A 24,543-nucleotide genomic window follows, 5' to 3' on the forward strand; every position below is an offset into this window, starting at 1 on the left:
AGACTTTACATTCAATCCTGTCCTGCCACAGATCAAGAAACTGAGGCTCGAGGCGGGAAGTGACTTGCCCAAGTTCGCCAGCGGCGGTGAATGCCGGACTCTCAGACCCACCCTTCCTGCCTTTTCCCACTGGGCCCCAAGATGGAGACTCTACACACGGACTTCCTACCAATGTCACTTTATTTAGGACACTCTAATGCCAGGGCACGGATCCCCAGTCGGGGCGGGTGGGGGAGCGTGGGAGGTGGCGGGCAGTGAGCTGAGCCCCGGGATCGCGAGAGGGACAGCAGCGGACCCCTCCTCCACGGAGCTTGTCAGCGCTTGGAGAAGTCGCCTCCTGTGGGACAAGTAAGGAGGAGACGGGCTAGCAGATGCAGCCGAGCCGGGAGGGAGGGCTGGAGGCAGCAGGGCAGCACGCGGGGCGGAAGAGCTGCCAAGAGGACGCCCAGGGCACATGCCGGCTCTGCCACGGCGCTGCACCCAGGCGGCATCAGCGCGCTTCCACCTGCTTCTCCCTCACGTGCCGCACACGGGACCTCAGGGTACCAGGTACTCAACAAGACCCGGGCACCCGCCGGGCACTTCGCATGCACGCTCTCACCAAGTCCTCCCAACGAGCCTGTGCAGCGGTGTCAGCCCCGTTTAACAGATGAGGTCAGGGAGGCTCGGCAAGGAAATGGATGAGCTGGGATTTGAACCGGGGTTGGCTTATTCCAAACACCCAAGCTTACGCAAGGGAAAGGGTCGGACTGGAAGGACTCAAGGAGAACGGAGCGAGGAACGACGTGTGTGTTCCTCAGGCCTGGCTCCGAACGCCGGGTCCTCGCCCAGGCCCGCAGCTCGCCTCGGCCCCGCCCCTCCATGAGCCCCGCCCCCGACAAAGCCCCGCTCCATCCAGGAGCCCCGCCCTCGACAAGGCGCCGCTCCATCCAGGAGCCCCGCCCCCGACAAGAGCCCCGCCCCTCCAGGGACCCCGCCCAGACCCACCCTGGCAGGCGCTGCACTGGCAGCTGTGGATGACGGGCAGCACCACCGGCTCTGTGTGGCCACCCGGACAGCGCAGGTTCAGGATCCGCACGGGGCTGTCGGGGTCCAGGCGGTAGCTACAACAGTCGCACTGGCTCTGCAGGTACGGCTCCTGGACGAGACGGGGTGGCTGAACTGGGAGGGGCCAATGGCCTTTCCCATCCAACCGGGGTGTGGCAGAGGGAGGGCCAGGTCCCAACTCCTCGCCAAGCTGGGTACCCGGGCCCGGCCGGGGAGGGAAGTGTCAGCACCATGACTGCATCCTGGTAGCAGGGGAAAGACACAGCTTCTACACCAACAGACTTGCAGTCTAGTTGGAGAGACAGACTAATAATATATGAAACTGCGAATAATGAAGCCCTGATTGCACAATTCTGCACCTAAGTGCAAAGTGAGTTCCCACTCCAAAGCAGAGAATTTGATTTAATTTTATCTATAACTATATTTATAATTTTACTCTGAAATATATAGGCAATAATAGATAATGCATTCATATAATACCAAGTTTTAAAACTACAAAAGGTTATTCAACGAAAAATATCTGCCTCCAATTTCTATCCCACTTTAGTTTCCCTCCCCAGAAAAAAAATCTCTATACTTTCTTTCCTCACTCTGTGTTTTTAAAATTCTAAATGTAATTTGAGAAAGCACTCCCAGGAGGTGCAGGGAGTGAAGACTGAGGGGCAGCATCTTTGGGGACCAGGTAGGAAAGCATCTTTGTCTTACAGGACTAAATAACCCAGGCGGCCAACGCAGGAGGGAATGACCAGAGTCGAGGGAAAATGAGACCTGGCTCCTGGGGCAGGAGCCGAGTGAGGCTCGTTTTCCCAGGAGTCACAGCTCTCCAGGCTCAAGTTTAAGGGAGTCAGAGCCACTGAGAAGATCCTAATGAGCAGGGCTCAGCTTCTGGGTCCAGGCAGAGCAAGGCAGAGTGGAGCCACCTGCCAAGACTCAGAGTCAGCCTTGGGACCTGCTCGTATACCTTACCAGGCAATGTCTGGGACGATCATATTTATAAAAACTCTATCCCATCAGAGCTGTCAATTGTATGATGAGTTCTGATTTCAGAGTCTAACCCAGCCCCACCTTGCTCTTCTTTGTTGGTGTCCTGGCTTCTTTGCCTTAAGGGGCACATTGGGTTGAGGCGCATGCTCTGGGAGCTGCGTGCAGCCACAGCAGGAGAAGACCTCCTCATGAGGGGGCCGAGGCACGCAGCCATGCTACTGGGCCAACCAGCAAGTGTAGACCACAACCGGTGCAAGACTCTGACCATCTATATCCTCAATGCGACTGTTAGCTCTGTGAGCATCAGCCATGTCCCTTGTGTCCTCTGGAGTTTGTCCAGGTCCTAGGCTTGCAGCCAGCCCTCTGGCACTGCTGGCTGACCTGACTCCCCTGGGTCTGTACAGCAGCCCACTGGCTCACCTCAGGCATGACATTGGTGCTGGATGGGCAGTGCCCGCTGCAGTAGCTCACTTCTACCTGGTCCAGGTAGCAGGGGCCCTTGGTGAGGTTGCGACGCTCAGTGAGGTGCCTGCAGGAGTCTGACTGCTCCTCTGTGGGGAGGAGCAGGTGAGTGTGGCAGGAGTGGGGGCAAGGAAGTGACTGAGGAGGACTATGGGGGGCGGCTGGGCAGAGCAGTCTGAGGGGAGCACGTCGGGGCGGGGATGGCCAGGCGCTATGTTGCAGCAGGGAGGGGTCTCCACTCCTGTAATCCCCACGGCGGCAGACCAAGAGAGGGCACATGCCAGACTGAAAAGGCCAGGTGTGGGGGTGGTTTGGGAGAAGGGTCCAGACAAGGGAGAAGCATGGTAGGAGGCACCCCAGGTCTCCTCCATACCCAGAGTCTTCCAGCGGCAAGTGGGACAACAGTTCCCTGGCTCCTGCACCAGCACCTCGTCCTGTGGAGGGAGCGGTCCCTAATTCCCTCAGCAGGCTGGCCCTGACACACGCATCCAGCACTGCCTGCCCAGAGACCCTCAGACCAGCCCGGAGGTGCACCCAGGAAGGAGCCAGAGGAGCCACCCTGAGAGGGCAGCAGGGCTGCACTAGTACCTGAGCACAGGTGAGGAGGGGGCAGTGCTGGGTGCAGACACTCCTCCCACTGAGGCAGCGGCAGCTCTCGCAGGCCTCCTGCCATTCAGATCCCGGCTGGGGAGAGAGGGATGAGCCTCCTCTTGGTCTCCACTACTTGTAGACTTTTCTATAATAATATCCCAGATCCCCAAACCCAGCCTGGGAATACCTAGGGCAATGAACTTGGATTAGAGTCTCAGGAGGGAGATGGACTGTTGGAGCCAGAGCCAGGTGGTCCAACCCAGGGCCAGAGACCGTCTCAGTGATGGTCAAGCCCCACCCACTGCCACAGGGAGAGTGTGGGGGTGGGGGGTGGCAGTGGAGTTACAGGCACCAATTCAGTAGATGGGGAGGCCTGGGGCCAGGAAAGGGTGGGTGGTAGCAGAGGGGGGTATGGTGTCTCACCAGGTGGGGTCGTCCATGGTGCCAGCACTCACAGCGGTCTGCAGGCACACAGGGGCCCGCCTGGCTGCGGAAGTGCCCTTGCTGGCACACGCAACCCGGAGCCTGTGCTGCGCTGCAGTTGCTCGGAGTCTCTGTGGTGTTCATCTCCCGGCATGTCCGCTCACAGGGCCCCAGCTCCCCGGGGACCACCTGCTGCCACATTTCTTCAGGGGGGCACTCTGCCAGGGAAGACCATCCAGCCCACCTCTCAGATCAGCCCTGGATCCAGCCTCCCTAGCTGGGCGCCCCTCGCATCCCACCTCCCCTTCTCATGCGCTGCCTCCTCGGCTCCAGCAGCTTCCTCTTGCTCTTCTCCACCCACCCAAACACTAGCTGGGCCAAGGCAAAGGTCTTGCCTCCTCCAGGAAGCCTTCCCTGACCAGTCCTGTTCACCCCAACCTCTCCATTCTCAGCACTGATGTCACATCTTGTTGGTGCCATCTGCTTGTCAGAGACCGGAGAGACCATCTCCTGTGTCTACCTGATCCCACGGGTGGTCTGCCCTACCAGCCAGGCTGGGAGTGCCGGGGACTAGCCGTGCCTTGTGTTTCTGCATCCACAGAGCCTGGTGTGGCAGAGTGGGGCACACAATGGGTGGGCCCTTGGTCTGGACTGGACGGGGCAACACTGCACAGGGCAAACACTGCCAGGCCAGGCCCCTCATTTCCGCTGGCACCTCTGGACCTCAGTTTTCCCATCAGCAGGGAAAGAGGCTTCCACTTCCTACATTACTCACAGCCCAGGCTCAGTGTGCACACCACGTACTTGATGGACAACCCCCGAGAGGGTGGGCTATGCTGGGTGCCTAGAGAGCCCTGGGCGGGGGTCCCAGCTCAGGGAGAGGTCAGCATGGACAGACTGGGAGGGGCTTCCAGAAGGCGATAATTTGTCTAGAATGTGCGTAGGGCTCTTATCCCATCCTCAGGGTCAGCCCAGCCCTGGCTTTGGAGGGCCAGCAAGACACAGACAGCCACATCTCACCTTGACAATTGGTGAGGGAGCAGCTGAAGGCCCCACCTTGGCAGACACTGGGAAGACAGGAACAAGCGCTCAGATGCCTTCCACGCCCCCTCCCCACCACCATCCTCGGCAACCCCTTCCTCCATCCCTGCTCCCCACCCCTGGCCCATGGGCTCTCACCAGTGGGTGCAGTTCTGGGTTAGCACAGTCCCTGGGGGCAGCTCCCGGGCCTGCTCTTCGAGGGTCAGGGTGAGGCCCCAGGGCAGAGAGAGCTGGGTGCAGGGGCAGGCGTCAGGGGGCACGCACGTGTTGTTGTGCAGCAGCTGAGTTGGGCAGGCTCTGTCACACTTGTGCCACCACCTCTCCCCTCCCCACCTGCCCGCTCCCCCACATGGGAGTCAGGGCACAACACCCCGAACCCACCTGCTCTCCGGGACAGCCACAGCCAGGCTGGCAGGGCTCCCGTACACAGACGGTGCCAGGCTGCAGGTGTGAGCAGAGGCGTGGGCACAAGGTGGCACAGGCGCTGAGCACCTGGCCAGGGGGGCACTCTGTGGGGAACATAGATCGTGAGGTGGGAGGGACCTGGAATCTGTGTCCCAGGAACGGGCTTCCTTGGACCCCCTCTCCCCAGTCCCACCTCCACACAGCTGGGACAGGCAGGGCCTAGGCTCAGCAGCAGTGGAAGGGAGAGGGGTACCTGCCACCCAGGGCACTCACCAGGGCAAGGCTGTAGGTTACATTCGCGCTGTTGCTCTGTGTCCTGGGCCTGGCATGGTGCGCCCCCAGGACCCTCTTCACAGCTCCGATGTCGCTCCATGGTGCCCCCACCACAGGGAACTGAGCAACTGCTCCAGGCTGACCAAGTCCCAAGAACTGGACACTCATGGAGTGGGCACACCAGGGACCCATTGACACAGGTGCTGTGGACAGGGGTGTGCAGAAAGGACCCAAGCCCCAAGTCAGTAATGCCCATAAACAATGATTTGCAGACACCTCCTGCCCACAGCTCCCCTGGCCCTGGCTTGGCCATACCAGTTTTTGCAGTCCAGCAGCACCACCTGGGTTGGGGCCAGCTCCCAGGAAGCATTGGCACTGGGGAGGCCACAGCGGCAAGAGGAGATTGGCACGCAGCGCCCGTCCTGTACCAGTTGGCCAGGGGGACAGCGGCAGCCTGGGGGTGGGGTGGGGAGGACAAACAAGGTCCAGTGCTCAGGCAAGGCTCACACGATGGATCCCTCTGGCAACTAGATCGAGTCCAAAGCCTGGTCTTTGCGATATCTCCCACCACCCATGCACAGGAATGGGCCACTGGAGCTTGCCCTGTGTGTGGGCACCACCTGGTAACCCTTCCAGCCACCTGTGAGCATCTTCATGGATACGGCCGGTCTTGATTGAGCCTCACTCTATGCAGGACTCAGCTGGTTGCTGAAAGTGACCCAAGGATCCACTTTCCTGCCCTATAATTCATGGTCCAGCAGTCTGAACCTCCCCCCACCTCCCATCCCCGCCCAAGGTCACACAGTCTCTGGGAGCAGGAGGTGGTGAGAGAGGCCCAGCCTCCCCAGAACTCCCAGGTTGGGAGGTGGGTGGCCAGCTACCTTGGCGGCAGGGTCCCTGCAGACACTGCACGCGGTCCCAGAGGTCAGCGCAGCTGCGAGGGCACTGGTTGGCACAGTCCAGGGTGAACACTGTGTCTCGGGCCTCGCAACTCTCCCCTGGGGACCAGAAGGTAGGAGTGTGTGCTGGGGGACACTGTTGGGCCCCCAGGAGGGCCCTTTCACTGCACACCTCTAGGCAGAGGCCACAACCTCCTCAGGTGCCATCCCCAGATGTTCCAGTCCGGCCCCTCCTCCAGGTGTTAGGATGGGAGTTACCTGGGCAGGACCCTAGGTTGCAGCTCTCAGTCTGAGCCCATGGCCCCCGGCAGCCTCCTCCAGGGGGACCCCCTGCCTGTCTCCAGCGCAGCCGGAATCCCCCACTGCAGGGCACCTGGCAGGGGCTCCAGGGCCCCCAAGGACTCCACTGGCACGAGTCTGGGGAGGGTAATGTGGAAGTCAGCACCCAGGCCCCTCACTGCCTGCCTCCTGCCTCCATCCCAGGGCCTTGGGCTCCCCTACGTGCACTCTGGCATGCCTGAGGCCCGCTGTACTGCCTTCTGGTTCTTTATACTGCTCTGGCCCTAGCCCAGCTTCAACCCATCAGGCCCTAGAGGCAAGCAGGAGGCCCACTGACTACTGTGCCCTGGAGTGAACTCTGTGGCCCAGCCTCACTGGCTAGGTCGCCCTCACCGCACTCTAGGTCCCCCACTGCCCTGCTGGCCTCCACCCCTCCCCATTACCACGGCAGGTTCCAGGGTCGGGACAGAGGCGTTGCTGGCTGAGGGGCGCGGTGCAGAGGTGAGGGTCTCCGGCCCAAGGCCTCCCTGACTCAGGGTCCAGACAGAGGCGGTGGCGGTGCTGCTCCGAAACCAGCATGGCGCCCGAGGTTGAGGTGAGGCCGGCTGAGTCGTGGGGCCAGCGCCCCTCTAGGGCAGTCCTGGAGGCAGGGGCCAGGGTGCTGGGGGGCAGGCAGGGCCCACAGGGCGACCACTCGGACCAGCCGCTCAGAGGCAGAAGACCTACAAGGGCAGCATGTGGGTGCCCTTCCCAGTGCCCCTTGCCCTGACCCAGAGACCCCATGGACAGGCAGGACAGCTCAGGCTTATGACCAGGAAGGGGTGGAAACAGGACAGGCTGAGGGATGTGCGGGGGCAGTTTGTCTTGAACTGTCCCAGTCTTAGCACTGAATGTTCTGCATCCCAGAAACCCCTCAGTCCCCAGCAGCGGGGACAGTTGTCTCCCTAGGTCAGGGTTACCTTGACAGCCCTGGCTGGTGCACTGGAGCTCTCCACGCCGGCATTCACTGTGGAGGGAGGGGTCAGGATGGGTTCTGGGAAGCAAGACCTAGCCTGGAGCCAGGGGCTCACGTTGGGGTAACTGAGCTCTGGGTGCATGTGGGGCATGATGAGGAGCCACAAGGGCTGGCATCTTGGGGCCCTCTGCCCAAAGGCTGGGCTGGGCCCGTGGAGCTTAACTTGGCCCTTTCTGCCTGGGTCAAGCTCCTCCTGGGGGAACCCCTGCCCCACTCCCTGGCCCCAGCCTCCACCTCCCCTCAGCCATCACTCACCACTCCTTACAGCCCAGCTGCAGGCGGTCCCCTGGGGCCAGGGTCACCCTGGCTCCCTCTCCTGAGGTGTGCCAGCAGTTACACTGCTCTGGGGGGACGCAGCCCCCAGCCTGCTCCAGCAGCCCCTGTGTGGAAGGAGAGACAGGGACGGGGCTATGTGGTCTGTGTCGCCCGAATGTCCAGCACCATGGCCAGCCAGCAGCAGGTGCACACGAATATTGCTGAGTGAATGGATGGGCAAATGAACACAGGCTGGGAAAAGGCACCAAGTACCAAGGGGTCTGGAGGAGGCGGGGGTCACCATGGGCATCATGGGGGGAGGAAGTGTGGGAGTGTGGACAGAGGACCCCCTTCTCCTTGGGAAGCTCCCCCAGCTCTCACCTTGGGGCAGTAGCAGCCAGGCTGGCAGGGTGGCAGGTCCTGGCAGAGCTGATGGCTCAGGTGTGTGGCACAGAGCCCGGTGCAGGGAGAGCCACAGGCCTGGAACTGGAAGGGAGGCGTGCAACTGTCCTCTGGGGGGCGAGGAGAAGGCAGGCTGCTGGGGGAATGGCCCAGAGACATGCTCTCCCCTGCAAGCCCAGAGCACATACTGCGTAGTCCCACTGAGGCCCCTTGGGTTCAGCCAGTGAGAATACAAGACTGCCCCCCTGCTGCAGGTCAGTACAAACCAGTGTCCCCCATCTGGCACCCACTCAGCCCCTGTGGGTGCCCCCAGGGAAGGATTAAGATGGGTTGGGCCTTGGAGAGGCAGCAACCTGCATAGGGGCGGGGGCTGCGGGGGTTAGGGGTTTGCTCCAGGGACTGGCAGAGGGGGACAGAAGGGTGGAGATGGGTGGCAGCTGCAACAGGGGGTGGGCAAGGCATGCTGTCCCTGGGGCAGGGGCCACAGCTACAAGGGACAAAGCCACAGTTGGGCCAGCAGCTGCAAAGTGTGAAAATCACAGTAAGGACTTGAGGGGAGTAGCTGGGATGAGAGAGTAGCTGGCGGAGGGAGTCACTGGGTGCCGAGGGCAGGGGGCAACCACTCTGAGGTCCTGGGGCAATGGGTCTGCTCTGAGAGGAGCTGGGAGTCCCTGTGGGGACCCTGGAAGCTCTGCCCTGCTCAGCTCCCTGGCGTCTTGCTCCTGGGCCTCACCAGAGCAGTTGCGGAGGAGGCAAGGCCGGAAGTGGCCATCCAGACGCGTGCATGGGGGGCCCTCTCCAGTGCCTCCGGGGGCTGGTCCCTGGTGTCGGTAGCGCTGCTGCACCAGCACCTGGCACGAGCAGCGTGTCCAGCTGCTCCAGCTGCTCCACACGCACTGCTCTAGGGATGGGGGAGGGCGTGTCAACAGGGGACCTCTCTGGGCTCCCCCAGCTTCTCCCTTACCCACCCTCCACTCTCGCCCCAGCCCTAGCCAGGACCCAGCACAGGAAGAACGAGAGGGAACCAGGAGTCCATAAAGGCCCCAGCTGGCTGGGTTCCCTCTCACCTGGCAAGGGGGGAGCCTCTGAAGGGAAGAGAAGGTGGGAGGAGAAAAGGAGAGAAGCAAAATGTTGGGTGAAAAGATCTAGATGTATTTGCGGGGGACAGTCTGGGGGTTGGGAAAATCTGCATTGTTCCCTGAATTTCCCAGGGTCAGAAAACAGGGGAGGGGCTTCATTCCCATGTACACTCACCTGGGCAGGGCCCTGGGTAGCAGGCCTGGGTGTCCAGGTGGAGGAAAGTGTCATTGCAGGTGAGGTCTGCCTGGGCCAGCAGGCAGGGGCAGGACCCAGAGCGGGAGGCCAGACCTGGGCCACAGCTGTGGGAACAGGGCCCCCATGGGCCCCAGGAGCAGGCCTCCAGCATCCCTAGGCATGGCTGCGGCTCACAGCGCTGGGTCTGGGTGTTGGGGCCCTGGCAGGGTGGCTCCCTGTGGTGAGAGGCCAGGGCCAGGCAGGCCCGGGTGCGGACCTGGTTTCCACCTCCACAGGAGACAGGGCAGTCAGACCAGGGGGACCAGACCGTCCAGGCCCCGGGCACTGTGGGAGGGCACGGCTGAGCTTAGAGGAGTTGGAGGGAGCAAGGGCCCAAAGCACCAGCTCCGGTCCTTCATGGCACAGAGCATGGCAGTTGGGTGGAAGGAAATATGGGACACAGAGTAGATGGCAAGCAAGGCATATGGCTAGTAGGGTGGGCTGAGGTGAGGATCAGGATGAATCCCAGACCTGCACACTCGATGTCTTCGCAGATCACGCCCTCCGGGGTGCAGGAGCTGGGGGAGGAGCCCAGACTCAGTGACCCTTCTCTCCAGCAGGACAGTCTGGGTCACCCTTCCTGGCCCTGCACTTACCACTGCTGGCACTCTCCCTGTAGCCAGCTGTCCCCCAGGGTGCGGGGGCGGGTGCCCTGCAGGCACAGGGGTGGGCACGGGGACTGAGGGCAGGGCTGGCTCTGGGACTGCTCTTCCTGACACTCTGGGGCCCACGAGCCCGATGTGGAGGACCTGGGTGGAGCCCAGAGCAGAGGATGTGAGAGGTGCCCCGGCCCTTCATCACTCCTCTGCCTCCTAGTGAGACGTCCCAATGGCAAACCCCAGGTGGGCACGGGGGTGTGTGGCTAAGGGAGGACCAAGGCTCGGGTTGGTGCAAAGTCACCAGTGAGGGCAGGACCAGGATCTCTATGTCAGAAGGAGATGGTGCCAGGCAGGCAGAGGGAGGCCCGGGGTGGGAGAGGGACATGTAGTCTCGCCCAGCCACATACCGGAAGCGGCTCTGCTGCCCTCCGGGGCCACACGAGTGGCTGCAGGGACTCCAGGCAGACCAGCGGCTCCAGGCGCAGTGGGTGGGTGGCGGGCAGGGCTGCGCTGTGCAGGAGAGCTGCCCATCCTGGCAGGAGCAGTTGTTGCAGGCGTCCTGGTGCTGGCTCCCCGGGGCCCAACTGTGGCCCCGGGCATCTGTGCACTCACACTGCCCAACTGGCACGCAGCTGCCGTCCTGCTCCAGGGACCCTGTGGGGAGGGGGCCCTCATGGGCTGGCGCTGGCACCTGTGGGTTCCACCCACCTTCCCACTGAGGTGCCCTGACAGGACTGAAGGGCCGGAGGCACCTACCCTTGGAGCAGCGGCAGCCACGCTGGCAGGCCTGGCCATCTTGACACACGACTCCCTCCTGGAGGTCTGAGCAGCGGCGAGGGCAGCGGTTGGCACAGCTGACCACCTCCATGCCCACTGGGCAGCCCTCCTCTGAGCAGACGAGAGGCCCAGAGTCAAGGGGGCCTGAACCCCAAGGATCAGAAATCCTCCCCCTGCCCCATCAAGGACCCCCTTAGCTCCATGAAGCACAGGACCCATCCTTTCCCCCCATGTTGGTGCCCATGGAAACACAGGGGACTTGGGGAGACGCTGGGTTGGGTCATTCTCAGTAGACAGTGAGTTCCTGTCAGCTACCTGTGAGTTCTCAGCACCTAGCCTGGTACCCAATTGATGCTGAGCTGGACTGAATTTGTGCATCTCAAAAGCCAACATTCTCACCTAGAGCCTCCTCTGTATTCCTCCAGAGGGGGTGGGAGTACCCAGGTGGGTGGGGATTTCCTAACAGAGGAGGTGGTCCTAGAGGAGCCAAGGCCCTGGGGCTGGAGAGCTTGGAGGAGCACTTGGAGGAGGGCCTGGGGGAGCGGGGGAGCACTATGGCCCCTCTGGCTCAGGCACACTCCTGACTGTGACTCAAATCCTCCAAATCTTGACAGGGCTGGGTGGCTCTTCAGGAACTGGAGGGTGGGGAAAGGAGCTCTACCCTGGGGGCGGGGGGGTGGATTCCCGCAGCTCAGCCTTGGGCCTTGTCACAGGTGAGACACACACGGGGAGTCCTCGTGCAATGTCCGATCCAGCCGTCTATCCCTACCGGGTCTCAGTTTTCCTAACGGGCCAGTGCGGTAGCAGCCCGTCGCCCTGTACCTTGTGGTGCTGTGGGGATGAAGTTAGAGGGGTGGGGAGAGCTCTGCAGAGCGAAGCCCAGGAGGAAGGGGAGGATCTGTCCCCATTGCTGTACCACAGGGCTCGGGATTGCAGAGCCGGGCGTGGTGCCTCTCCCCAACACAGGGGGCACCCCCGTTCTTGGGTGGGGGGCTCGAGCAGCTGCGACTCCTCAGGGATCGGCCCGCCCCACAGCTCCGGTCACACCAGGACCAGGGGCTCCAGCGTGACCAGCCTCCGGGCACTGTATGGGAAAGAGAACGGCTGCGTGAGTGGTGGGCCGAGGCAGGGGGGCCTCTCCCTCGGGTCCCACAGCCCAGGCCGGGATCTGGTGCGAGAGATGGCAGTGCCACACAGGCAGGCATACTGCTGCCAGGGGCTTCCCAGGGTAGGGCAGACCCTGGGGCACGCCCTGGTTCTCCCAGCCCACCTCACCTGGGCAAGCGCGCAGGCTGCAGAAGCGGCGCTCCTGGTAAGCAGTGAGGATGTCGGGGCACCAGTGCCCCCCGGGCCCTGGGGGATGGTATGCCCGCAGGCGGCGCTGCTGGCCCACCCCGCAGCTGCGGGAGCATGGTTCCCATGGGGCCCAGGCCGTCCAAGAGCAGTTCCTAGTCCCGCAGCTAGGGCCAGGGCACAGGGGCAGCTCTGCAAGACAAAGCGGAGCTGCCACCAGCCCCGGCTGCATGGAATCCGCCCCAGCCTCTCCTCTCTGCTGCTAGCTCAGGCGCAGACCTCCCACCCGGGCCAGCTGTGACCTCACCCAGATCTTTGAGCTCCTGTTCTGGATCTAATGCTGTTGCCTGGCTTTGGCAACTGGGCCTCAGTGTCCCCCTTTCTCACAGGAGACAGTAATCCCAGACTCACAGGGCTGCTGAGGGATTTGGGTGGGGCTTTAGGGGAGTGTTAAGCACACATATGAGCAAGACTGAGGAATTTGCTGGAAGTTGGCAGGCTCCCCAACAGCTGCTGGAGTTGGCAAAGAGGACCCAGGGCCTGGAGTTAGACACTGATTTGAGATCAGATGTCAGCATTAAAAATTAATCACTGTTTGAGGGGTGTCAGATGTTGGGATTTGGGGACTGGACACCAGCCAGGGTTAGGAGTTGTTTGAGGGCGGGGGCGGAGTCAGAGGTGGTTGAGGCTGGAAGATGCACCTGTACACGAGGGCAGGTTGCAGGGGCGCTCCTGCCAGGGGTCCCCCACGGTGCAGTTAGCCAGGCAGAGGCGGGTGCGGCTGCGCCACGCAGGGTGAGAGAGGTCTGTGCAGCTGTGGGAGCAGGGGGACCACGGGGACCATGGGCCCCAGCCACCTGCAGGGAGGGAGGAAGGGAAGGGTGCCTGCTGCTGAGCGAGCCCTGGGCTCCGGCCTCTCCTGGAAGCAGGGCTGAGGAGAGAGAAGGCCCTGGGCTTGCTCTGCCCAAAGGGAGGCCACACAGGAGAGGTGCAGGGAGTCTGGGGCTACCTGGAAGGCTTGTCACTGGCTCCACCGTGGATCTTTCAGCCCCTGTGGCAAAGAAAACCCTGCTCAGAAATGTTTCTGAGCCCACAGTGCAGTGGGACCACATTCAAGGCTGGTGGCCAGCGCTCCGAGCCTGTCACTGTGTGGTCCAGCCTTCACTCCAGGTCCCAAGCACAGCACTTTCTCGTGGGATCAAGGCCTTTGTTTAAGTTGTTCCTGCTGTCTGGCAGTCCTTCCCTTCCAGTGTTGCTGAAGTTCTCTCCATCCCTCAAAACCCTTCACATACTGCCTCCTCCAGGTAGCCCTCCTAGACTGCTCCTCTAGGAGAATTCGTTCCGCACCCCCACCCCACCCCGCCCCTGCATTTTCCACAGCACGTGCTTTCTGCAGAGCTCACCACAGGCCAAGATGGGTTATCTGAGCCTCTGAATACCAGGGTCAGGGGCCTTCCCCTCCCCTGTACACATAGTGTGGAGCATTTGGCAAGAGCTCTAGAAATGGTGGCTGAATGTACCTGAATAGAAGAAAAGTCTAGGGATAGAAGGTGAGAGGAAGAAAGCTCTAGAGACAGCAAAAGGGACAGACAGACAGGAAAGGACAAAGGGCAGGCTAAAGCAGATTTGGCTGCCCAGTGCCTTTCTAACCTGAGCCCTGCCCACCACCTTCCTGCTTGCCTTACCAGGACAGTCTGGGCTGGGGCAGTACTCAAGGTCCTGGTGGGGCCCGTGGCAGCCCTGGCCACTGGGAGCTGGCGTGGGGCGCACACAGTGGCGGCTGCGGGTGCGGGTGCCCAGTCCACCACAGGAGTGGGAACATGCGCTCCATGGGCCCCAGGGGCCAAAGCCACTATGGGCCTTGGAGCAGTCCTCCATGGAGCAAGACAGCTTCCCATGTGCACAGGAGCTGGGCAGAGGGCATGGAGGTGAGGAGCAGAGCAGGACAAACTGGGAGAAGGGTGTGGGCAAGGGTCCTGAGCCCCAAAGAGTGAGAAGATGGAGCCAGGTTAGCCCAGGCCAGGTGGTGGGCAGAGGGCAGAACCAGGCTCCCTGTCCTCTCACCCTCTAACCCCTTCCCTCCATCCCTTCCCAGCCCAGCCCCACACTTGTCGACCCCCTCACCAGTTGCTGCAGCCTGTATGTAGCATCTGGCCTGAGGCTAGTTCATCTCCAGGCCCAAAGAGCTGACCGCCCTCTCCCAGGAAGGGTGGGTGCTCCCCCGGGTCAGTGCTCGCGGCTGCCAGCTCCTGCAGCAGTGAGGCCGTCAGTGCACAGGGGCACTCCTGGAGGGGGGCGGGCAGAGGAGACAGTGCCATGGCACAGGCCAGCCACCAACTGGAGCCCCTGCACACCCTCTAGGGACACTTGGGGGAGGGAAGCAATAGGGGTGGGGAGGACAGTGTAAGGACCCAGAGGAGGGCTCTGGGCCCAGGAGAGCACTTCTGGGAGCACGTCAGGGGGTGAAGGCACCAGGAGAAGTGCGTGGTCCATGGGCTTTCCTGCACAGAGCACTTAGCAGGACGTAAGCAGGGGTCAACAGAGACCCTAATAGGACAGGTCTTGGTGGGGGGCAGAAAGAGCTTCAGCCAAGAAGAGGGACATCCAAGCTTGAGTCCGGCTCTGCCGCTCACTGTCTGTGTGACCTTGGTGTGTCTCTTCCCCTCTCTGGGGCTCAGTGTCATCATCTCTAAGTTGGGGTGGGAACAGGTGACTGCTTGGGTCCCTTCCGGCCATGGCATTCTGGGACTGTGGCTGGAGAGAGGTCTCAGGGATGCTGGCTTCAGGATTAGGAAAGGAATCCCCAGTGCCTGGGGGCTCAGCCCAGCAGAATCGGCACCTACCTGCATCCAGACCCCCAGCAGGAGACAGAGGGATCTGGAGCCAGGTAGAGTGGAGGTGAGGGGCATGACAGGGAAAAGAGGCAGTGGAGACCCCCGTCCCCTGTGGTGGACAACAAGGGAGGTGAGGCTGGGTCAGTGGGGCATGGTGTGGGGCCCACGGGGACCTGGCAGAGCCAGGTGTCGAAGGGCCAGAGGGGACACACCGCACCAAAAAGTCAGGGGCTACGCTGGAACGCTGTGGGTGGCTCTGAGCCGCAGGTGGGTGCACCAGGTGGCTGCGTGGCCTCGCCTTCCAATGTGGGTGCCCTAACTCTGCCTGCCCTGACGCTGCAGCCAAGGCTCAGTCAGCTGCCAGCCCGCACGCTGCTCAGGGTCACAGGAGGAAGGGGCCGCGGGGTCTGCAGGGGTGATGAGCTGACAGGTGGGGGGGTGGGCAGGGCCCTGGGCTCCTGGCTGGCTGGGTGCTGACCTGGACGCAGGCCAAGTGGTGTTGGAAGGTGCCTTCGGGGCAGTGACAGCCCTCCTCGCAGCTATCGGAGAAGCAGCCCATCTGTTGCGTGACGTGCGCACAGGAGAAGGGGCATCCCCCGCCGGGCGGGCACTCGCGGTACAGACGGCCGGCCGGGCAGCCTGCCTCTGAGGCAGCACCGCGTCAGTGCCCAGCTCCAGCCCACTGCCCCGCTGCCTGTGCCCACCTTTTCTATGGCCTGCTTTTTACTCCCAGTGCCCATCCTCCTGCCCTGGACAGTGCCCATCCGCCTGTCACAGGCTCCCCAACCACCCGGCTGTTTCCTACTCTGCTTGCCCATCACTGGCTGGGGAAAGGGCAGGTGTGGGGATGGGGAAGGAGAGGTCAAAAGGCGCCTGTCAGTTGGTCATCTGTGGACTTGAGGTCAAAGGCCAAGATGGGAGTATCAAGGGCAGACGCTGACTGGGCTCACCTCTGCAGACCTGGGTGCTGCAGGTGCGGCTCTGGCGGGCTGGCCCCGGGCAGGGGGGACGGGCGCAGCGCCGGGAGCGCAGCTGCTCCCCTCCCCCGCATGAAACACTGCAGGCCTCCCAGGGTCCCCAGGAGGTCCACATGCCAGGACCAGGGCAGCCCGGCATCTCCTGGCACTGCAGGACGCCTGCCACACAGGTGCTGGGAACAAGGGACGGGGCTTCAGAGACAAGGCCCGGCCCACTCCCCTTAGGGCTCTGCAGGCCCCCTCCCCACTTCTCTTGGCTTACCAGTTGTCACAAGGCCCAGTCACCACCTCTCCAGGTTCCAGGCTTTCCCAGGAACTGAGCCCAGACCCTGCTGACCGGCTCTGGTTCTCAGGGATCCCTGAGGGACACAGGAGTAGGGGTGAGGACCCTAGACAGCTCAGCACCCTGCACCGATCCCTCCTGCTCCCCCACTGCCTTCTATTCCTCTCATTATCATCCTCCTCCCCATGGTCCCCTGTGTCCTGGACAAGGGAGATGGGAGCTCCAACCTGGGCCATGCAGGATGTGTGGGGATGTGTGACGAGGCCGATGTAGGAGACACTAAGGCCCAGAGAACTGGAGGGGCCAGTTGCTCATTCCCAACCTGCAGCCCCAGGTTGGGTGCCATAGCCAGAGGCACAGGAGATAGGCAGGACAGCATTGCAGTACTTGTGGACTAGCGAGGGTGAGGGAGGCACTGACCTATGGCTCCAGGCTGGTACTGGCAGCGGCAGAGGGCTGGGGGCACACAGAGCCCATCCTGGGACAGCTGACTGGGGGGACACCCACAGCTGGGCTCGCAGCCTGTGGAGCCTGGCTGGCACATATTCCCGGGGGACAGGTCTTGGCAGGAGTGGGGACAGGGCCGCCCACAAGGGAGCAGGCTTTGGCCACCTCCGCAGTCTACAGCAGGGGGTAAGCAGAGGGGACAGGTCCTGAGGGATGTCTAGCACTCAGGTGACAAGACCTCTGCCACGCCCACCACCTGCTCAGACCTGCCACCTGTCCAGGTCCATGGGTGACTGACCTGAGGGCTGTCCCTCACAGTGATATGTGTGTGGGGGTCAGAAGTCAGAGTTGACATCTCTTTAGACATACAAGGGCCCCCCCAGACCTCACCAAAGGTCTCACCTGTGCATTGGGTGGAGTTGTCCTGACAAGGGCGACTCTGCATGTGGCCTCCAGGGCAGGGCCTGCCTCCCTCAGAGGTGGGGGGCCGGCTGCATGCTCGGCTCCGAAGGGACTGCCCCAAGCATGCATCACAGGGAGACCACGGTCCCCATGGGCTCCAGGCTCCGTCCACTGTGGGATAAAAAGTGAATCATCCACCCCAGGAGGCCCAGGAGACCCCAGGTTATCAGGGTTGGAGCAGACATTGGGGCCTGCAGGGGGAGGGGGCACCAAACCTGGGCACGGGGCGGGGCTGGGGCAGGGCTCCTTCTGATGCTGGGTGCCTGCCTCCCCAGCTTCCCCGGGGCATGGGGCGCCCCCATGCTCAGGAGCGGGACAGGCGCAGGCCCTGGAGCGGGTCCTCATCTGGCCCTGGCAGGGCTGGGAGCATGCTGTCCACTCCGACCACGGGCACCAGCCTCCAGGCACTGTGAAGATAATGGTAGGCACTGGAGTGTAGCCCATCCACTCCCCAGTCCCAGGCCCCCTCTGTGACCAGGGCCACCTCTCACCTCCCTCCCAGCTGGGCACGTACCTGCGCAGGGCAGTTCCGTGCAGTTCAGCCTCCCCTCCAAGCAGGTGCTGGGCAGGGAGTGCAGACACGGGAGGAAGAGGCAGCAGCTCAGTCCTGCTCAGAGCCCCCCACACCCCGTCCCGGCTGCCTCTTACCTCCCCTCACCTCTGCACTCCCTGGTTCCCTTCAGGTCCCAGGTCTGTGCCCCCTCTTCCCGCTCTCCAGTTCCCTGGCCCACTTAGCTGGTGTGTTCTACTGGGGGATGACAGCAGGTGACCTGCAGATGACTGTGGGACTGTGGGAGCAGTGTCCTGGTGCTCCCGCCCAGCCCCTTCCTCCTCCTGAGCACAGGCCCAGCCTTCAGCGGACACGTGGAGCTGCCCACCTCAGTTTCCCCACCTATCAGACAGGGCTCACAGTGCCTGCCCCGCATCTTTATGGGGACTGTGGGGGTCCAGTGGGCCATCAGCTGAGACTCAGGTGCACAGCTGCCCCTGCTGGCACCCCTGCCTCCTGCCACGGCGGCCCCTCACCAGTGGTTGCAGCCGTCGGGCCTTGCCAGCAGAGCACCCGGGTGGTGCCGCTCTCCGGTCAGCAGGTCCAGGCAGTCGCAGTGACCCGGCCGCACGCACACAGCCCCGTCGGCACTCAGCACCTGGCCCGGGGGGCAGTAGCAGCCGGGCTCGCAGCGCCACACGCAGTGCTGGGGGGACAGCGAGGGACGGCTCTGGTCAGTAGAATGCAGGGTCTGAGGGGCCGGGCGGGGGAGGCCAGAGAGGTCAGAGGCTTCGTGTTTTAAACTCATTTATGCCTTGAAGCTCTGTGAAGAAAGGCAGGAAGGGGAACAATCGGCCGGCCCTGCGTTTCCTTCGGAGTTGCAGAGTCCCTGGGGGAGGAGAGGAGGGAGGGCAGACTGACAGGGGTCCCCTGCAGCCCCGCAGAGGGGATCTGGAGCCAACCCGGCGTCCTCCAAATGCAACACCTGGGATCCGACGCATGCCCCAGACCTAGAACTTAGGGAGCAGGGAACCCAGAAAGCTGGCGGGGTGAGGGAGGCAGTTGGAGAAGGAGCCCGGTACCTCCTCCTCGTCCTCCTCCCTGCCTGTGGCCGGGAGCCTCCCCTGCCCATGCCAGGGCCTCGCAGCACCACCTTATTCTTCTCAGCTCTTGTCCTGCTGTCCATGCTTTGGTTCATGTCTGTCTCCGTGGGGACAGGGACCCTGCCTGTGTTTGCCTCCATGTGTATCCACGGTGCCTGGGCGGGCACTCAGTAAGTACTCACATGCCCATCCCAAAATGCCCATGGCGTGTAAGATGATACAATGGGGTGACGTTCCCCTTCCTCTGTGTTTATGCTATTTTCGTACTAAAAGTTTTAGTTTGAGAAATGCTTGCTGTACTGAAGACACGGGCTGCTGGTTGAGGCGAACTCCCCCTGAACAAGACGAAGGGCTTGGTGTGCGCTGCCTGTGAGCTGAAGCCCAGCTGCCATGAGCCCAGAGCCACACCCTGCCCTCCTGTAAGTGACCCTAGGGTCAGAGGTCAGGCGGAAATGCAGAGGGAGCCAGACTCACCACTAGGTCATCACAGGAGCGAGGACAGGGGGGTCCGCAGGGGCTGTACTCGGCCCCTTCTATGGCAGTGCAGTTGGTCACTGGGGGGGAACGCAGGTAACAGGATGGCCTGAGAGCTGTGTGGGGCCACCCCCCTGGCCCATCTCCAGCTTCTCCTCCTCTGCTCCTGGACCCGACCCCTGTCCCCTGTCCCTGGCAAGTACCTGGGCAAGGCAGAGCCTGGCAGGCCTCCCCCTGGGCCCGAGGCCCCTCACAGTAATCCCCCAGTCCCTGGGGTGGGGGCTGGTCACAGGCTCGGGTCCGGCTCCGCAGGCCTCCCCCACAACTCCGGCTACAGCTGGACCAGGGCCCCCAAGGACCCCAGTCCCCAGCTCCTGGAGGACAGCAGAGGAAGGAGTGGGGAGGGGCTTGGCTGAGGCTGGGGGCAGCTGGTGTCAGATGGTGGCACCCGCAGGGCCCAGTGGGTACCACTCTGGGCTCTACGGGAGGGGCCGGCCAGGCAGGGCCGGGTGCATACTCACGGTCACACCCTGGCAGGAGACACGGCTCCTCCTCAGCCTCCGGGCCTGGGCAGACAGGCGTGGGCGTGGCTGGCGGGGACAGCAGAGCCACGCTGGATGGTGCCACGCTGGGGGCCCTGGCACAGAAGCGGTGTCGGTGGCGTCGGGCAGGGCCGCAGGAGGCTGAGCACTCACTCCACGGGGTCCAGGGTGACCATGTGGGCTGACCTAGGGGTGCACAGGCCGGGGAGGGCAGGAAGAAGGTGGGCATGTGCGGGCTGGAGAAGCCCACGCAGCACGGGTAGAGCCCCTTCTCCCTCTCCCCTACCCCCCGGCGTGCTTCCCCCAGCCTCAGCCCAGGCCCAGTGCTGGAGCCGAGGGAGGAAGGTGGGTGCGTGTCACAAGCGGGGACCCCTCCTCACCCTCCTCACAAGGCAAAGAGCTGCAGTTGGTGATGAGCCCAGAGACACAGGAGCTGGAAAGGGAGCAGGAGAGGGTTGGGTGTCTTATGGGCTGCACTGTGTCCCCCCAAATCTATATGCTCAAGTCCTCACCCCCAGTACCTGTGAGTGTGAACTTATTTAGAGATAGGGTCTTTATGGAGGTGATCAAGTTAAAGTGAGATCACTAGGTGTCCTTATGAGAAAGGAAATATGGACACAGACAGGCCCAGGGGGAAGACACGGGGAGAAGACGGCATCTACAAGCCCAGAAATGCCAATAATTGCAAACTGCAGAAGAGTGAGACCTGGGACAGGGTGTCCCCCACAGCCCTCAGAAGGAGCCAACCCTGCTGACACCTTGAGATAGAGACAGGTAGGGATGGGTGGAGGGAGAGGTGTGCACAGGTGCGGCCTCAGAGGGCCTGGGGAGGGGGCCTGTGACTCTGGGGCCGACTGGAGCCAACATCCCCCACTGCTGGGGAGGGACAGCTGCACAGCTGGGTTCTCAGGGTCACAGGGCCACTGTGTGGCAGGGGCAGTGTCTTACCAGTTCTCACATGGCCAAAGCACAGCACTGCCCGGGCGATGGAGGCGGCCCCCGTGGGTGCAGGGGCAGTCCTGGGCGGCCACGCAGACGTTGTTCTGGAATCAAACGCCTCCATCATCTTCTGGCTTCCGGATGGGCCTGGCCTGCTCCCTCCCCAGTCAGAGCCAGCACCCAATTCCTCAGGCCCCCTCAGTGCCACCTACGCTCCTTCTCCAAACACACTACTCTCCCCGCTCCCCTCCCACCAGGCAAACGCAGACTGTCAGCTGCAGGGGCCATCGGGGCATGGACCCCCAATATCTGGGAGAAAAAGACCATCTTCAATTGCAGGACACGAGATCCCACATTTTCATTTAAAAAAAAAAAAAAAAAAAACAGAGAAAAATGATGTGCTCAGGGAGTTTGGACAAAAGTTGCTCTGTTTTAAAAGAAAGCACCACCTAGTAGCCCATGATTCAGTCAAATGTACTGAAGTTTATGGGCCAGGCCGTGGGAAGCAGTTTACCTCACCATCTTACTGACTTCTGTTACTAGGTACGTTATTGCCCCATTTTTACAAAGGAGGAAACCGAGGCATCAGAATACTCTGCCCAAGCCCACAGAGCTACCAGTAGAAGAGCCTGATTTGGACCCAGAACCAGCTAGAACTATCCCTTCGCCATACCCCGTGGTTCAACAGCGGCTCTGCAACCCTTCGTTCACATTCCACCATGCCCCACCCCCAGCTCCCACCGCCCTCTGACTGCAGTGGCCGCCCCCCACCCTCCACGCCCTCCAATCTTTGCTGTTCAAGTCAGGACCACCTCATCCAGGATGCCCTCCATGACTGACCCAGCCCACTCTACAATGGACAAAGCTCCCTTCATGTCTATGTGATGGCTCTGTCTTCATTCTAGGGGCTCTGGGTCTGGTTTCCCCAGACTGGATGCTTCTTGAGGGCAAAGCCTACTTTACCCCCATGGCGTAGCCCAGCCCAAAACTGAGCATACAGTAGGCATTCATAGAGACCTTCTAGACCTATCACCATTTTACAAACTTGAAAACAGAGGTCCAGGGAGGGATGAATGAGACTGGCCCACGGTCACCTGCTGGTTCCTGCTGGAGCTGAGCCATGACCCCTGAATGCAATGCTCTTTCCTTAAGTGCAGGGTTGTGCCTCTGCCAGGTCCCGCCAATCCCTTCCTTGCCACCTCAGGTCCCCAGGCCCCAAGAAGATCTGTGGGGTGGCCATGCAGGGGGACGCTCACCAGCAGGAGCATCCCAGATGGGCAGTAGCAGCCAGGGTGGCAGGTCTGATTAGTCCCTCTTGGAGCGCTGAGCTCTGCACAGGAGGCTGGGCCCTGGGCACAGTCCAGCCACCGCTTCCCCCTGGGACACATGCCAGGCACTGGCCCTGGGGACACAGAAATTGGCAGCCCAGTCCTTGCACATCCAGCTCTCCCTTGGTCTCCCAACCTGGGAGAGGCATCAGCTCTGGGTATGGCTGGGGTTGTCATGGAGCTTGCATGGGGGCTGAGGAACAGGGCTGGCTGTGGAGGCAGGGAGGGGTTAGACAGTGCCCTGGGCTGGTGGGAACGAGAACTGGAGGGTTCCCAGGGCAGCCCTCACCTGCACAGGGCTGCAGGCCACAGGTGGAGAATTCCATAGGGCTGTGCAGGCCACTGCCTTGGGTGCGGTTCCTGTAGCCCCCGCCGCAGGGCACAGAGCACGGAGACCAGGGGCCCCACTCCCCACCAGGACCTGGGGGTGGTACCCAGGTCACTGCAGGCCGTGCCTCCCATGCCCAGCACACCTCCTCCTCCTCCCCACAGACACCCCAGAGCACCTCTCTCTTCTCCTAGCTGCAAATCATGTCCCACCCTGGGAGATCCCACACCTGCAGCCCGGAACTGAGCTGGGAGGGTCTTTCTTAGGGAATGGACTTTCAGGGGTTTCAGGGGACCATCTCTTAGTGGCATGTCTTAGGGAACTCCTTGCAGCTTTCAGGGGGTTCTGTGTGTGGCGGGGAGGGTGATGGGAGTATTCTTGGATTTTCTGGAAGTTCTTTAAGGAGGTCTCAGGACCTTGGTCCCAGCTCTCACCTCGACATGGTCGCAGGCTGCAGAATTCAGCTTCCATGCTGGGACCCTGGCACTCAGCACCCCCAAAGGCAGCTGGGGGTGCAGTGCCTGCTCGGAAGCGCCGCTGAATGCCCACATTGCAAGTGCGGCTGCAGAGACTCCATGGGGTCCAGGGACTCCACCCACAGGCCACTGCCAGGGGGTGTTTATGAGGGGTGGGGAGGGCAGTATTTGTGAACCAATCAAATCATCCTGGACCCCGACTTCCCCAGGGCACCACCAACCCTACCAGGAGTTATCTCTGAAAGGGCCCAAATCCACGGTCCCTGAGGACCCACCACTGCCCAATTCCCAGGCCCTGAGCACGGGGGTACCTGGGCACAGCTCCGAGGTGCACTCCATCTCACCGGAGATACAGGTGCTGCAGAGAGAGGGGCCGGTGAGGCCTGACCCAGCACATCACGGCCACAGTCAGCCCTGTCCTGTGCAGCACTGTGTGCCTGTCCCCAGGGGAAGAAGCCGGGACCACTGTGCCCACCTCACAGAAGAGAAACCTGAGGGTCTGGGGAGTGAAGCGAGGTGCCCCATGTTCCACGCCAAACTCATGATGTGCCCCAGGATTCTCAACCAGGGGTCCCCCCAAGTGTCACCCTTGGAGAGCTCCATGACGCCCCAGGCACTGTGCTGCCCCTCTGTCCCACGGTTTCATCAGGAGTCACCTTTCTGTACCTATCATCCCATTTGTACTCACTGAACACTATTTGGAAATGACCTTGAGTGACAGGGCCAGGTAGGAGTGATTTAGAAAGAGCTAGAGTTCTCCTGGGAAGAACTGGGCACTTCCTTCACTTTTGGTTTTTTTCATTATATGTTTTAAAGCCTATTTGTCAAATATTGGAAGCTCCAGGAAAAGAATCTAAGACAGGAAAAGTGAGAGAGAAAAGGGCGGGAGGGAGGACGAATGAAGAAGGAGGGGGTTGAGGGAGGCGCCAGGGGATAGAAAAGAAAAAGGAAAAAACCAAGAGTGAAGAAAAGGAAATGAGGCGGAGACAGAGAAAGGGAAACAAGGGGCCGGGCAGGGGCTTCGGACGCCCTCTCCTGGCAGACGCTGGTGTCAGCTGCGCGTATTGGATGCTTCCAGGTTCCCCGGCAGAAATCGAGCAGATCCCAGGTAGAGAATGACATTCAGGAAAGAGAAGCACAGGAGACTGGGAGGAGAGGTTAGACGCCCTCTCCAGTCTCTAGTTCCATCATAAATCGCTCCGCCTATCTGAGATCCAGTCTTCCCATAAGTCAAATAGGGACGACCATTCCTTACACACACCCACCGAGGCCAGGAGTGTCTCCCTCACTGTGGTACTCCTGGGGCCCCTGCCTTGCACCTGCGGCTGCTCTGACGTTTGGGGAATGGAGGCATGATGAAGTCCCAGGTGGGTGTGTGTGTGTGTCCATGTCAGCTCACTCTGGAGTCGCCCAGCCCCACCCCTCCCGCCCCCACGCTGGTGTCCTACCAGTTGTTGCAGGAGTCCAGGCGAGCCACTGCTCCCGGCGCGTGGAGCTGCCCGTGCAGCTGGCAGGGGCACTGGCTGCGGGGCAGGCAGCTCGCGTTGTGCAGGAAGAGGCCTGGGGGGCAGGTACAGCCAGGGGCACAGAAGCCCGTGCACTCCACCCCAGAGCTCTGCGACAGGCACAGCCGAGGACACGGGCCCCCCTCCTGGCGACACTGTTCTGCTGAGCGGAACACCATGTTCCCTGGGCACTGGGCTGGATGGAAAGACAGAGCAGGTCTCACAGGGGCAGGAGGGAAGGGAAAGGAGACCCAGGGGTGGAGGGGAGCCGCAGCTGAGACTGAGGAAGCCCCCTC

At 61.9% G+C, this 24,543-nt stretch overlaps 1 protein-coding gene across 1 annotated transcript in view; it reads right to left on the reverse strand.

The window, feature by feature from the left end:
• Positions 1–314: 314 nt before the first annotated feature.
• LOC134379866 (SCO-spondin-like) overlaps positions 315–24,543 on the reverse strand; it is a 53,065-nt gene continuing 28,836 nt past the window's right edge. The window contains exons 57-103 of the mRNA XM_063099151.1: positions 24,191–24,443; positions 23,054–23,100; positions 22,701–22,871; positions 22,228–22,359; positions 21,867–22,012; positions 20,620–20,714; positions 20,052–20,104; positions 19,651–19,857; positions 19,333–19,503; positions 19,130–19,209; positions 18,089–18,258; positions 17,577–17,623; positions 17,278–17,469; positions 17,003–17,173; positions 16,574–16,774; positions 16,133–16,229; positions 15,844–16,043; positions 15,372–15,538; positions 14,184–14,344; positions 13,745–13,968; positions 13,069–13,110; positions 12,761–12,916; positions 12,042–12,251; positions 11,683–11,850; positions 10,746–10,877; positions 10,397–10,643; positions 9,987–10,139; positions 9,862–9,908; positions 9,331–9,675; positions 8,810–8,977; positions 8,056–8,186; positions 7,675–7,799; positions 7,364–7,410; positions 6,848–7,126; positions 6,384–6,542; positions 6,108–6,224; positions 5,542–5,680; positions 5,227–5,429; positions 4,930–5,057; positions 4,687–4,829; positions 4,528–4,574; positions 3,508–3,725; positions 3,082–3,177; positions 2,867–2,927; positions 2,452–2,582; positions 988–1,138; positions 315–337 (exon numbers count right to left, since the gene is read on the reverse strand). Of these exons, the coding sequence (XP_062955221.1) occupies positions 315–337; positions 988–1,138; positions 2,452–2,582; positions 2,867–2,927; positions 3,082–3,177; positions 3,508–3,725; positions 4,528–4,574; positions 4,687–4,829; positions 4,930–5,057; positions 5,227–5,429; positions 5,542–5,680; positions 6,108–6,224; positions 6,384–6,542; positions 6,848–7,126; positions 7,364–7,410; positions 7,675–7,799; positions 8,056–8,186; positions 8,810–8,977; positions 9,331–9,675; positions 9,862–9,908; positions 9,987–10,139; positions 10,397–10,643; positions 10,746–10,877; positions 11,683–11,850; positions 12,042–12,251; positions 12,761–12,916; positions 13,069–13,110; positions 13,745–13,968; positions 14,184–14,344; positions 15,372–15,538; positions 15,844–16,043; positions 16,133–16,229; positions 16,574–16,774; positions 17,003–17,173; positions 17,278–17,469; positions 17,577–17,623; positions 18,089–18,258; positions 19,130–19,209; positions 19,333–19,503; positions 19,651–19,857; positions 20,052–20,104; positions 20,620–20,714; positions 21,867–22,012; positions 22,228–22,359; positions 22,701–22,871; positions 23,054–23,100; positions 24,191–24,443 (6,851 nt within the window). The remainder of the gene's footprint in view (positions 338–987; positions 1,139–2,451; positions 2,583–2,866; positions 2,928–3,081; positions 3,178–3,507; positions 3,726–4,527; positions 4,575–4,686; positions 4,830–4,929; positions 5,058–5,226; positions 5,430–5,541; positions 5,681–6,107; positions 6,225–6,383; positions 6,543–6,847; positions 7,127–7,363; positions 7,411–7,674; positions 7,800–8,055; positions 8,187–8,809; positions 8,978–9,330; positions 9,676–9,861; positions 9,909–9,986; positions 10,140–10,396; positions 10,644–10,745; positions 10,878–11,682; positions 11,851–12,041; positions 12,252–12,760; positions 12,917–13,068; positions 13,111–13,744; positions 13,969–14,183; positions 14,345–15,371; positions 15,539–15,843; positions 16,044–16,132; positions 16,230–16,573; positions 16,775–17,002; positions 17,174–17,277; positions 17,470–17,576; positions 17,624–18,088; positions 18,259–19,129; positions 19,210–19,332; positions 19,504–19,650; positions 19,858–20,051; positions 20,105–20,619; positions 20,715–21,866; positions 22,013–22,227; positions 22,360–22,700; positions 22,872–23,053; positions 23,101–24,190; positions 24,444–24,543) is intronic.

Source organism: Cynocephalus volans, chromosome 6 (genome assembly GCF_027409185.1).
Source record: "Cynocephalus volans isolate mCynVol1 chromosome 6, mCynVol1.pri, whole genome shotgun sequence".
NCBI classification, from domain to species: Eukaryota; Metazoa; Chordata; class Mammalia; order Dermoptera; family Cynocephalidae; genus Cynocephalus; species Cynocephalus volans.